This window comes from Onychostoma macrolepis, chromosome 18, assembly GCF_012432095.1.
Source record: "Onychostoma macrolepis isolate SWU-2019 chromosome 18, ASM1243209v1, whole genome shotgun sequence".
In the NCBI taxonomy this organism is placed as follows: domain Eukaryota; kingdom Metazoa; phylum Chordata; class Actinopteri; order Cypriniformes; family Cyprinidae; genus Onychostoma; species Onychostoma macrolepis.
Genome location: NC_081172.1, coordinates 9963864 through 9978641, shown reverse-complemented (window position 1 = coordinate 9978641; position 14778 = coordinate 9963864). Strand labels below are relative to the sequence as shown.

The 14778-nt window shown below is 36.2% G+C and overlaps 1 protein-coding gene across 1 annotated transcript in view; it reads right to left on the bottom strand.

Annotated features, from left to right (window-relative positions):
* Nucleotides 1-14778, bottom strand: part of itpr2 (inositol 1,4,5-trisphosphate receptor, type 2) — an 83109-nt gene that overhangs the window by 43797 nt on the left and 24534 nt on the right. The window contains exons 26-37 of the mRNA XM_058750887.1: nt 14493-14660; nt 13612-13701; nt 13392-13517; nt 13068-13190; nt 12739-12939; nt 12178-12420; nt 10823-10948; nt 10533-10661; nt 10256-10376; nt 6554-6732; nt 5738-5880; nt 4365-4473 (exon numbers count right to left, since the gene is read on the bottom strand). Coding sequence (XP_058606870.1) covers nt 4365-4473; nt 5738-5880; nt 6554-6732; nt 10256-10376; nt 10533-10661; nt 10823-10948; nt 12178-12420; nt 12739-12939; nt 13068-13190; nt 13392-13517; nt 13612-13701; nt 14493-14660 — 1758 coding nt within the window. The remainder of the gene's footprint in view (nt 1-4364; nt 4474-5737; nt 5881-6553; nt 6733-10255; nt 10377-10532; nt 10662-10822; nt 10949-12177; nt 12421-12738; nt 12940-13067; nt 13191-13391; nt 13518-13611; nt 13702-14492; nt 14661-14778) is intronic.

The window sequence follows — 14778 nt, the reverse complement described above, 5'->3', positions numbered from 1 at the left end:
TGTGTGTGGGCTGAAACAGTTGTATTCCACCGCAGTCATCGGGGAGACCTGCTCACACAGAGCTGATGTATGTGAGTGAATTTTAGAGAGTGTACATGTCCTGTTCCCACCCCCGGCCCAGCATTGTGTGTGCAGTGATGTGTGTGTATCTGCATGTGTGTGAGGAGCTTAACCGTTTGTGGTTGGTAATCTGGAAAGCTGCTTTGCCTCCGGGCGGTAGTGTGAAACTTGGCTGGAGAGAAATACAGGGAGGATGAGAGCGAGAGAGAGAGAGAGAGGCATAGGCTGTTATGTAACAGGGCTTTTCTTTCCTTTGTCAACAAACAGGAGAGGCCTGTTTACACACACACACACACACACACACACACACAAAACTAGTCACCAAATACTGGTATGAGAGAGTTTACTTCAAGGGTACGCCCAACTCGTGAGACGCAAGGTATTACTCTAGCTAAACACACTCCAGAACAGGCCGCGGTTAATGTTTTGTAACAAGAGCTGGACCCAATGAACAGAAACATCTTGGAAAAGGGAGAAAGTACGCAAGGACCAGAAGTGGCCTGGCTGTCTTACAGAAGGGTTTCACACGTACACCGAGCCATGCTCACTCTCACTTTTATCACGTTCTGCAAAAACACAAAGCCTGTGCGGTGCATCTATTACCCCCTTTCCATGAAAATGCTGCTGGTGCTTGTGCCAGTATTGGAAATTTGGTAAGAGGGATTTATGAACAGACTTGCGTTTATTGACGTAGTTCACTATGTTAGAACACAACCTGCCCACGAACATAGTACAGCACATGACGGTCTGAAGTTTCAGAACTTTTTCTTTTAACGACCAGTCATTTTAATCTGTGCCTTTAAGCAGACATCAACAACAATTTGGCTTGATTTAATATACAGAATTTATTCAAATTTGTAATTAAAACTACTGTACTATTTTTTTAAGAAAATAAAAGGATGCATTCATTTTTATCAAAAGTGACAGTACCAATTTTTACATTGTTACAAAAAACAATATTTCAATCTATTAAAAAAAAAAAAAAAAAAATTTAATTAACAGTAATTTTGAATTGCAATAACTTTTCACAATATTACTTTATAATATTATTAATAAGAATAATATTATTATTAAATAAATGCAGCCTTGATGAGCATATCTGATTTCTTTAGAAAGTGTTAAAATTTATTTTTAATTTTGAGACCGATAAATAAAGTGACTTCACAGTAGTTAGCAAGGAATGTGGTCCCAATACTATTAGAAATTTAAAAACTAATTAGAAATGATAGAAAACTTTATTCTTAGTTTATTCTTATGACAATACGTCATGAAAATGTCTAAATTATTGCAAGGGCTAGAGGAAGTTAGTGTTTTTGATTAAAGATTACGACGGAACAATTTTTTTTTTTTTAAATGATGCATGAACAAATCATTTAAGTCAATAAATCAATTAAAATTAGAACAGTCAAAACCACACCCTCCCTGGAACCACAAGTCAAATGTTCCTAAACACAACTACACACACTTCTTCTATAGTGTCAAAAACTGAATAAACACACAGGAAAATACACGGATACTCTCGCCAGTTTGAAGCTTTGAGCTCAGCTTTCTCTGCTGTGACTGTTTGCCATTACCACATATCTAAAATTACAGTGGAACAACAGCACACGCTTGACATTTTAAACATTTTGTACATTGTGTGCAGACACACGCTCACGTTCAGCTCACCACGCTGACACAAGTGATCATTTGAGAGAGAGAGAGAGAGAGAGAGAGAGAGAGCGAGGCCAATTATATCTGCTCATGAGTCATGACCTGCTGCTCAGCAACCAAATCACCAAGTCACTGGCGAGAGAAAAAGAACGAAAAAATGAAAAAAAAAAAAAACAGAATGGCTTCAAGCTAGTACGAGAGAAATTCAACCCGAAAACAAAGACTTAAGAGAAAAAGCACTGAGATAAACAAGTGCTAAATGATGGGAGAGACCGAGCGAGTGAGCGAGAGCGAGAACATGATGAGCCACGTGAGGTTGGCTCAGACACTGCAGGCCGGTTACGTAAACACCCCCCGCTCCTTCGCCTCATGGACTCAGCAGACACCACGCCTCTCCAATCCCTCCGCCTGCTGCTGTGCCACGCTTTTTTCTCTTCCCTCACATGGCTTCTCACATGCTCGCTCGCTCCCTCCCCCCTCCTTCTTTCCCTCGCTCGCCCTCCTACTCTCTCTCTCCCCGGGGAGCCGGCGGTCTGTGCCGAGCAGGCCTGCATGAAACCGCAGCACCACTCTCAGGGTGGGAAGAACATGGCAAAAAAGCCAAACCCTGTGGAGAACGAGTGCTCCAAAAAAAACAAACACATACGGACGAGGAATTACGCAAACTAGCTTTTTTTCTGGTGGAGAGATGGAACAAATCTGAGTCACTTTTACACTTCTTTTACACTTAAAATGCATTTAAGACATTCCACCACTCACTGAGATGTCAATGACAATGATGCAACTTCATGGCAAACAGTCAAACCCAGTGGAGAACAAAAGCTCCTAAATAAACAAGCACATACAGATGTGGAATTGTGCAAACCTGCTTTTTTTTTTTTATTGGCGGAGAGTTGAAACAAATTCCTTTTAAGGTGTGGCCACATTTACCGTTGCTCGGCGAAATTTTGAGGGTGAATTCCAGCCATTTTAAAAGTTTCACGCAAGGAGGAAAAAAAAAAAAAAGTGATTTTACATTTTTATGATTTAATTACCGTAACTATTTGCTTTTCATTAAACTCACAAACCCCCTGCAGTTCCTTTACGAACCACAGTTTGGGAAACCTTAATAATGTAATGTAATGTTTAATGCACTTCATGTTGTCAATAACAACAAATGGAATATATTGTCATCTTTGCATTTTTATATCCATATTCTACAAGTTTATCCTACTTAAATCAAATTTAATAAACAAGTTAGGTCAAAAGTAATCTAAAAGTAATCTGATTATATTACCTAAACTGTGTAATGAAATGGATTACGTTACTAACTAGAGTTTGTCTCAAGTAATTTGGAATCCGTTACAAATGACAATTTGTAAGTAATCTACCCAGCTCTTGATGTCATAAACTTTATCATGCAAATGACACAGCAAATATAGCCAAACCTTATGGAGAATGAACGCGCCAAAATAAACACCAACAGATGTAAAAATTATGCAAACTGGTGGGGAAACACCACAAATCTGACTCGCTTTGAATGTGCGGTTACATCTACCATGGCAAAATTTCACAAGCGAATTTCTGATTCAACAAATTCAGATTGAACAAATGCGGATTCAACAAGTTCAACTGGCGAAAATAGGTTCCAACATTCCACAGAACAAACGCTCCAAAAACAAACAAACACATTCATTTTTGTGGTAGAGAGATGTAACAACTTATAAGGTTCAGAAACATCTACTGTTCCTCGACGTCGATTTCAGAAATCCATGTGATTGGGAGGGTGAAAAAGTTCCTTGCGTAGATTTTGCTCATTCACAAAATTTCGCCGTGCAAAACAAAAGAAAGCTGCTTGGTTTTAAAGCTGCACTTCATACTTGGCTATACTATTGGAAATGCCCCTTTTTTGTATGCGAAATTGTGCTGAAATCTCACTAATGGAACCGTGCCTTTATACTTTTAAACTTAATCACAAGTCTTGTATGTTACATTTAAGTCATTCCACCACTAATGACTATGTTGTCAATGTTTATGATGCAACAAATGCGACTTAATCTGCTACAGCTTTTCCTGTCCTTTATTCTTCCTTCTCTTTGTTTTTCTCTCACTCTCTCTCCATGTGCAAGGCCATAGTCAGCTCTCTGCAGTATTGATTTGTGGTGCTGGGTGATTTGGCTACTTGCTCCAACACTATGAGCGTGTCCTCATGTGCCTTTGCTTATGTAACAGCGCGGGACTGAATGCTGATTAACTGTCTGGAGCATTCAGGACTCCCAGCATTCACCCTGCTACAGATGCCAACGACACTGCAGAGGCCCAGGAGCTGAGCTGAGCTTCACACACCCGCATACACACACACATAAGCACTCTCAGCTCTACGGGTTGAGGGGAGGGGTCATCAGGTTCACACAGTCCTTGGTTTGGGCATTATCGCCCTCTTCTGGTGGTTACTGGCATGGCAACAACATTCCCTAAAGGCATTATGACATCACAGGTGGCAGGTGCATTTTTGATGTTCACTATAAAACCTGAGCTGATCTGCTATTTGTTAGTGCTCGTTAGTGGCAGGTTGTATAAGAAACACATTTTCTACACATTCTCATAATTACAGACTAAGACTAACAAAAAAAGGCCAGAATAAGGTTACGTAAAGTTCCCACCAAACTTACCTTATCCTCAAATATTTCTTTCCTATCCAGCATCTCTCGCAGGGTCTGCAGGATCTTAATACACAGCTTCTCCTCTTTCTCCATCAGTTTCTTGGTGTGTTTGATGAGCCTGAGAGAGAATATTGTATCATATTTCACACTAAACATGTAACATAATTTAAGGATATCAACTTGGCCAATCGACCAGTCACATCAACTAAAAATGTTTTGCAACTATGCATTTAACTAATATCAATACATACAATTACCGAGATATCAAAATACATTGTCATCCTAAAATACTTAGAATATAATTCTTTGCTTTTAGTGGAGTACTGGCTGAGATTGAAATCCTTGAGAACAACAGATTTATGCAGGTAACAGTTCCATTTACAGGCTAGACACATGACAAAACTGGATTTTATATGACAGTCAGATGTTATTAAAATATTTAAGGACTAAAAGTACACTACTGTTGAAAAGTTTGAGGTCAGTAAGATTTTTTAAATGTTTTTAAACAATCTCTTATGCTCACCAAGGCTGTTTATTTGATTAAAAATACAGTAAAAACAAGAATATCGTTAAAAATGATTACAATTTAAAATAACTGTTTTAATATTAAAACATAATTTATTCCTGTGATGGCAAAGCTGAATTTTCAGCATCATTACTCCAGTCTTCAGTGTCACATGATCCTTGATAAATCATTCTAATATGCTGATTTGATGCTCAAGAATTATTTCTTATCAATGTTAAAAACAGTTGTGCTGCTTAACATTTTGTGTGTATGTATGACAATATCACATACTATGGGGTTGGCAGTTTGAGACTGTTTTCAATTCAATAAGTATTTGAATTGTTTTTGCAACAATTTTCCATTAGCCATATTATTTTAATAAATGGAATGTCCAAAAATGTTGTGACAAATAAAACAGGAAATCTGTTTTATGCCCTAGTCGTGTAGACTTCTATAAATCACAGGCAGACGGTCTGTGATTTTAGAGGTATATCTTGCTCAGACTCAGATAATTGCTTATATAAGGCACTCAGAACCCCAGGCACATACACAACAAAAACATTTTATAGCTCGTATATGATTCTGCTGGTATACTAATCACAGCACAACCAGGTCCAACACATACATACAAACATGACCATATTTTCAATTCAATACAAATTGGCATTCACATGTTTTAAACCCATTTTTACAGAAAAACAGACAATTAGTTAAGGGTGTTGCTGACGTAAATGTTTGGAGCTATAGCAGAAATTCTCATGGATTTATGTCATACCTATACCTATGGCTATTTTTAACACTGCCACTGGACTTGTTTAATATATTCATCGCGTATGACGCATGGTTTTAATTAGTTTGACGTGGGTGCGTGTCTCACTTAGACATGAAGGCTCCATCCTCACTGCGGAGCTGTGCAGACTCAGGAAACAGCATCTCTGGGCTTTGCAGCACGTCTACTAATACAGAAAATTCTGCATGCACCTGTGGACTAAACTGCTCCTCCAGATACACAATGACTCCCTGAAACACATAACATCCAATCAAAAGCAGTAGTCAGCATCATAGACAAAAGACATTTAACATGCACAAATACTATTACTGTTATCTGATTAGCATTAGGTAATGATCGGATCAGTGACGATGTGCAATGTGGTATACTATTATTATAACCTTTTTTAAATAATAGCTTTCTGGAAGGCCGTATTTTCTGGAAAATAAGCTGCACAGGGTCAAAATTGAATTTTGCTGATGTTTGTTTTTTGTATATAATAAAAATCTTGAATAAATACACCTTGACATGAAAGAAAAAAACATTCACAGTCACGTTATTATTACATTAAGAAATAAATGTAAAAGTTTACACTTTACAATTTACATTATAAACAATAACGTATTTAAGCGCCCCTCACTTAAATCTTTTACATTTAATAGTATCCAGAAAAGAACAGGAATTAAACATTTAAGTATAAAACAAACATAGTGGCATTCATTACAAACAACATTAATTATAAATGGCAAACTTAAATTAATTTACTTAAATTGAAACTGAAAGTAAATAGTTGCAGCACACTTCAGATGATGCATGAAATTTATGTTCCAGAAAATATGGTACTTGATTCTGATTGGTCAGTTGCCTTTATAAAACTGTGAGGTTGTATAACTGTGACAGTTTTAGATTTGAAGGTGACGTTACCTGTAGTTTCTCAATGATCCTGTAATCATGGGCCCCAAAGGGCTCCTTACGGGGTCGGCCGCGGGTTGACAGCTTCCAGTCTTTCACTGCGCGCTGCACCATACTCGTGTGTGTCTTTAGCGACAGGGTATTGACCTGACCGTCCAGGTCCACTGGAATGGGGATTGCCCGGCTCTTAGCTGGACAGGGTTAGATGGAGATGCCTTTATAACATTTATGCATTTTCTTACATATAGCTTGTAAAACGTTAAACATATTAACATCCTCAAACACTAATGGCAAACATTCTTCTGTATTTTCCTTCTATATTCTGGGGACATTTTTATAGTATTTTTCAGCTTAAGGCGAGAGTAAACTTTTGTGACAGTTTCCACAGATATAACATCTATCATTCATACATTATTCATTTATTTATTTTACAGGTTGCATGATTTTTGTGTGCAGCACTTTTTGAATTAAATGTCAATAAATTTCATAAATACTGTATATAAATAAGAATGTTAAACCAGGTTTAAATACACACCACGTGAAATCCCGAGACCTATCCAGAACTAACAACTAACCGAACAGAATTAAACCATGGAACAAGATAATCCAAAATTTCTTAAAATAGGGTTTAAAATGGCAATTTCTAGTGTGAAATATTTCAAATATTTGACCTAATTATAATGCTGTCAAATGATTAATCGCAATTAAATCGCATCCAAATTCTTCACACTGGTTCATGCACACACCATGACAGTCAAAACTGTCATTCTGTATGATAATCCGACAATAAAAAAAACCAAAATTAACAACAACAATAATGCTCTTACCTTCGTGTCGCTCTATAATTTCACACAGAACTAATCTTTCGTGAAGTTCATATTGAACATAATATAGAACTTTGCACAGTCAAAACTAACAAGTCCAGTATCTTTAAAGGATATCCTACCAATCTGGACCGTTTAAAAGATAAAAGACAGGATTGTATAGAATTTTGATTAAATAATTTAACTGTGCTCTGATTTCGGAGTAGCAGTGATATAGCCTTCATGTCATCTCCCTCAACAGGTGTAATTCACGTTTTGAGAGTTGAAACACTCTCCACTCTTTACCATCAAACTTATATTTAGGCATTATGATCACTTACAGTTCAAAATCAGATCCGTTAGTCGCGCTAAAAACCAGTCACCCAGGAATCATCACGTCTGTCTGCTGATCCCTATAGTGACGTTATGATGACTGATTGGATGCATGCAGTATCTATATGCACACTTGGGCTTGTTTGTTAACCAATTAGCCTATAAAATTTATATGTTTTGAAAACCGCCCAAACTGACCAAAACCCGCCCCAAATTTTGTCCACCCACCCAAGCCAATATTTACCCGCACAATCAAATTCAAAACCGCCCAATCTGGCAACACTGGCAAGCTTTATCCCTTTGTATCACGCAAAAGTGACGATTCTAGTCAACCAATCAACGTTCTGTAGTGAGTTTAGCTCCACCCTTTTGGTACCCTTTGCTGATACCGATACTTTTTCCTTTTTAATAACATACATTCAAATGACCAATTACACTTTGAAAATTAACAATAACTTATGTTGATATGACTAAAATATTACATTCCTTAAAGCTATGTGGATATTATTTGCCTTTCTGAAAGGAATTTGCAAGCAGAGGAGCCCAGAATACGAAAGCAATGCGTAAAGTTTTGTGTTAAGCATTTTCCTCCCATAGAAAAGAGTTATAAAGAAAAAAAAAAAAACTTAACGTGGCCTAATGCATTAAGAAAGTAATATTGAAAGGCCAACTCAATATATTGATGATGCAAACTATATGCAGGCAAGCAGCCCATGATATGAACGCAAAGTGCATGCATGTTAAGTGTTTTCCTCTGATAGCAAACCTTTATAAAGAAAAAACAACGTGGCTTAATGGTTGAAGACAGTAATACTGTATAAAAAGGCCAAATTCAGTAAATTTAATGGGTCTGGCTTCCAGTCTCATCCGCTTCCAGCAATTTTTAACTGTACAAAACAGCTCGTTTTGCTGCTTGCTTGCTAGTGCAAACTGGTGTTTCTTACCATATTATTTTAATGAATTGTCTTAATTATAAACACACACGGTGGATAGCACAAACAATTTTACCGCTTATTGCACTGTTATTTTTCTCATGATTTCCCTACCGTGCCTAATGAAGTGGAAGTCTCGCACATTCAGTCTATGAAAAAAGCTTACTTCCACATTGAAAAAGATGAATAAGTTTGGTGCTGTTGCCACAGCAGCGAATTTCTACCGTTCCATCTCTCGCTGTAGCCAATATATCCGCTTGCACTTGGAGCCACTGAGTCATGTAATGGCATAACAAAACACTAAAGCAGGGAAGGAGCAGTAATGTTTGCATACGAGACGTGAAAAGAGCGGTATATAAACACACAAATATGTCTATTCTTTGTTGAATGTATTAAGCAATATATTAAGTGTAGAGGAGAGAAAATTAACCTAAAGTATCGATCTAATCACGCTAGTATCGATCTGATACCGATACCAATGTTGTTATCGATATTATCGATATTAGGATAGATCCGCCCACCCCTAGTGCTAGGTACCTCAACAGAAGGTAAAAAAAGTGGTACGGTACGGTTCGCTATTTTGGTACCATTCACAACTTCTGACAGTGGAAACGGAAATAATTGCGTACCATACCGTACTGTACTGAACCGTACCGCTCAGTGGAAACGAGCCATTAGTTGATACAGTATCAACTCCCCATCAGTAGTTCCATACTGCCACCTACTGGCGCAGTTGTGTAACTTAGAGAACAAGTTTTATGATGTTGAGTTTGTGAGAAAAATAAGTCGTGATAACTAGAAAACAACTTTTGTTATGTCGAGACCACGAGAAAACAAGGGAAAAAAATGCATGGATCTTCCATAGTAATAGAGAGCGCATCACCTGCCTCAAGATCTTTTACTGTTTGCACTCCAATTTCATTTGAGTTTTGGCAGGTTACATGTGTGACGCAGAGAAAGCGAAAAAGCAAATGTGGTAATTAATATTGCTATTTAAATATGACAGGCTCATAACTCGTAAGACATGGGAAATACAGTTGCAAATGGACTTTGCTTTTTCATTTGAAATGTGGCAGTCACTGTGCGTTCGCGAAAATGCAAACAGTAATGCAAGATTTGCAATTGCATTTGGATTATGTCCCAATTTATGCACCCACATGTGGAAAATGCAATTGAAAATACAATTTTCAATTGCTTTTGAAAATAGTCCGGAAAATCCTTCCGTATGTGTTTGTAACACACACATGATTTATACACATTTTTATTCATTTATTTATATATTTTTTTTTCATTATTTATGTATTTTTTATGATTATTATTTACTTGTTTATTCAATGGAATACAAAATTTACTAAATTCTAGAGGCTGAATATTTTAAATAGATTTTACATAAAATTGCTTGATTTTTTATTATTTCATTAGGTGCAAATTACAGGAATTTAGAAATCTGAAGGAGGATGGTCAATATTTAAAAACATGTCAGCATCGAATAATTAGCTGGAAGCATTTATTTTAGTCATGGTGAAGCTACCATATATGACTATGCATTAAAAAAAAAAAACATTTAATCCACAAACCAAATCCCTCTGTCACATGGAGGCGTTATATTTGGGTTAAGACACATCACTGCCAGATGTGAAACTTACCCACGTCAGCAAGGGTTTTGATGCAACCCTCAATGTTAGTCTTCTGCAGGGAGTTGAGCCAGGTGCAGTTGTAGAGTCTGCAGGCGGACTGCAGCAGCTTAATAAAAGTTGCTTGATGGGCCTTACAAAGAGATAGAAATATCTCAATGTCAACCAGCAGAAGTAAAGCAACATTAATATGACTGATTCATAGAGCATAGGGAAATACATCTCCTCTTCACGTCAGACTGAGATGAGATGGGGAGAGGAACTTGTGAATTGAACTTTCTCGCTCTACCTGCAGGTTCGAGTTGCTGACAGAGAACTGCGAGCCGAAGAAGCCCTTGACGATGGCCATGATGGTATCAGTGACGTATTTTTCGAGGCATGTATCAGCATGCTTCCTGTCTGTGGGGCCGTTAGACACCTACAACATCATCATCAGTTCAGGATACTTAGCACCCACATAGCAAGCACAAATCAGTCACAGATGATCTAAACAGCTCTTTAAGCCTGTATATTATGCCTCACAAATTGCGAGGGAGGGAAACCGAGAGAGAAAGAGTTAGCTGGTGTCAGTTAACTCACCCTAGCCATGTCTACAAGGAAATTGTCAAAGAGTTTCCAAATGTGATTGCTGGTGTAGATCTCCTTCATCTCCACCTCAGTGTCCACATAGCAGTGGTTCACGAAATTTACGTATGCTATTTTTACCTGCAAAAGATATAAAACAACACTCAAAAAGGCTTGCTGATGTCACTTACAAAAAAGTCTACAGTTTGGATTGTATTTTTTGGACATGGCACTACCATGTTTTCTTTTCTTTTTTTTTTTTTTGTAATGCTATAAAGTATCTTAGAGTACCTGGTAAATACCATGGTACTGTATATACTTTGTAATCATTCAGTACCTTGGTATACTGTGGCCTTAAAAAGGTATTTAAACATTTAAGCCAAACTTTCAAAAATAAATATTTATTTAAATTTAAAAACATTTCAAACTACCTAATTTTTGAAAATTATTGGATTGGTATGTTATTTTATCTAATGCACTGACATTAAAATGTTTTACCAAATATATATATATATATTCACTTTCAATACATTCAACATTCAAAAGTTTGTCATCTGAACATTATTTTTTATGTTTTTAAAAGAGGTCTCTTATTCTCACCAAGGCTGCATTTGTGGATAAAAATAAAATAAAATGTAGTAAAAACAGTAATATTGTGAAATGATAAAAAATTATAATAACAAGAACACCAATAACTGTTTTCTACTTTAATATATTTTAAAATGTAATTTTTCTTTAATGGTCACATTCAGAAATAATTCTAATATGCTGATTTGGTGCTCAAGAAATATTTCTTTGCATCACAGTTCACACAAAATACCAACAATTTGGTGCTCAAGAAACGTTTCTTATTATTATCAATGTTAAAAATGGTTGATATTTTGTCTGAACTGTAATACATTTTTTCAGGATTCTTTGATGAATAGAAAAAAGTTCAAAAGCACAGAATTAATTTGAGATAGAAATCTTTTGTTATATTCTTAATGTCTTTACTGTCAATTATGACCAATTTAACGTATTCTAGCTGAACAAAAGCATGAATTTCTTTAAAATAAAATGACTGACCCCCAAACTTTTGAATAGTACTGCATTTTGTCTACTGATTATCAAAGCACTGTGGTATTTCCATCAGTTTTCCATCCAAGGATCAATACTGTACATGTTCTTGAGAGTTTTTACTTTTAACTTGTGATGCACAGTAATAGCATGAGCAAACATTTTGTTCTCCATTATTAGACTAATGTCATTAGATAACTTATAAAAGGTTATAAAAAGCATCATTACAGCATAATCAACAGCTCTAGCACTTTTCAAATATGCCACGGTGAGCTTTTCAAGAGAACATTCAGGTAGGGTTAATGTTCCATCACCTCTGGAAGGCAGCCATCGTACGTGACCACTTTGACAATATCATCAAGCGGCAGAAGTGAGTTGCACTTGAGCTCTGTATCAACGTTCTTGCCCTCGGTGCAGGCTGCCAGCAGCTCCACCAGGGTGATGTGGTACGCCAGAGCATCATTCTCCTCCCGCGGAGCTGACATCATGTTTTGCAGCACCGGGAAAGAGGCACGGTCATTGTAGAAAACCAACACATCTTCTCCTCCGTTCACCAGCTACGGTCCAAAACAAGCACAAACAAAGAGATTTAGCTCTACAAACACATAAATTCACTTTTATCTGAAGGGAAGTCTATATGGACAATTAGTGGAGAGTGATGCAAAAATTAGTATTAAAATATTTTTGTAATTATTGATAACTATCATAAATTTTTTTTTAAACAATAGATATAAAAACATTATTTTTTAAAATATATTATTAATTATAATTACTTTAAAATATGTGCAAAAATATTATTTGAATATTTTGAGTGTTACAAACATGATACATATGTACATATCTCCATCACACATTAAATTCAAAGTCCTTCTCACCTCATTCATGACTTTGCATTGACATTCCTTCACATATTTGCCATCGGCTTTCACAATGGTTTGGAGGAAGCGCAGGTACTGCACATGACGGCCGTGGGTCTCAATGCAGTGCACGAAGTGATGCACCACACGGTCGCTGATCTCATTGCACAGGTGGTAGTTGTTCCTGAAGATGTAGCACATGGTTTTTGCCTCCAGAAGCTGAGAGAATCAAATGATATATCATCAGAATTCATTTTTAACACCGAATAATCTATTATTAATAGAAAGGACGTGTAATGCTCATTAACAGTACTCTCAGCTGAAATCAACTCAGTGGTGAAACGCACCCCAGGGGTGAGGAAGAGGTTGAGATGTTTGTGTAGCAGTGCCTGGTTCTGAGGATTATCTCTGCAGAAGTACTGAAGGAAAGTGTGGGCTAAAGACATGATCTCGTCCATCTTTTCGTCCCCCTGAAGATGGAGCAGCAAGATATTGGATCTCAATATGATAATCTCCAGGTCTAGATTTATTTTACAGCACCATATGATAATGTTATGATATATTATGGTTAAACCCCTTCTGAATTAATGAACAAAATTCATTAGTGCCTGGTTGGGGAATCTATAAAATATTGAACTGATCATATAAACACTGAAGGAACAATCACTCACCTTCTCATATGGGATCTGGAGGAGGTCTAGCACCACAGTGTGAGCTCCCATGTTCTTCAACAGCCTCTGCTGCTGCACACGAATCTTCTTACCAGGAGAGCAGAGTTTACTGAGACTCAGCAGGATCTACATCAGAAACAAAATCACAAGTTTTAAGTTTTAAAGTATTTTCTTCTGTCTCTGAGAAACTGAGGAACACTGTATAAAAAAAAGTTCCCACCTCTTTGACGATTTTGTAGTTGTTGGCTTTGTTGCTGTCTATTTGAGGTTTACTGTTCCCATCCTGCACTGGGCTCAAGATACCTGCTTCCTATAAACCAGAAATTAAGGTGTGAAATTAAGTGTCTCATAACAGATATCCATTTAACTATTTTATTTCTGCTTTAGTATGATTTTAGAATTATTTATATATTACTATTATATTATATATTACTATTATATTTTATATTTAAAATTTTTAATTAGCTTATTTTTACATTTTGTTTTTCAATTTAAATTAAGTTTTCATAATTTTATTGTGTAAAATATATAATTATGTATATTATATACACATACATACATAATGTGCTTTTGTCAAAGGTAGCATTTTTTATTTTTAGTAGTTTAGTAATTAAACTTGAAAGAATATTAAAAGTTTTGTCTTTGCAACTAATTGAAATAAGTTTAAGGTTTTTAAAAGTTGTTTATATACAGTATTTATATTTTATTTTATTTTCAGTTTCATTTCAATTAATGAAATGTTTTGATTTTTGACAACAATAACAAAACAATGTTAAAAATGATTACTAAACTACAAGGATAAAACTTAATGTGCATTATGATTATAATTATTACTAATATCAGTAGTATGAGTTTATCATAATTTACACATTATAATGTTGGTCGATCTCTAATTATTAGGACAAAATTATTAGTGAACTAATCTTATGAGGGTCACAAAATGAATACACATCAAACATTAACTGCTGTTTCAAAGTCATAGAAATTAAGATGGGAAATGTATTCTCTTTACTGTATTTGCAATGCACTGCAGAGAGGAAGCAAATCTGCTGCATTATAATTTAGCAATATGCTTGCAATGTTTTTCCAGTAGGTGCGCACCTCCAAATTCTGCTCTTTGTTTTGATTCTCAGCAATGTCTTCATTGCCGTAACCTCCACTCTTCTCAACCCAGAGCTCAGACTTCTCCACTGTCAGCCGCAGCTGGTCCAGGCTTGCCTTAATCTTCTTATAATTCTCCACATCCTCCTCAGAAACCAGCAACTGGACCTGCAAAACAAATTCCACCATTAACTGGCCATTAGCACCATTAAAACATGTGGTTCTTTCATTAAAACAGAATATTTAAAACCTGTGCTAGTCTCCATACACTGATAAGAAGAACTGA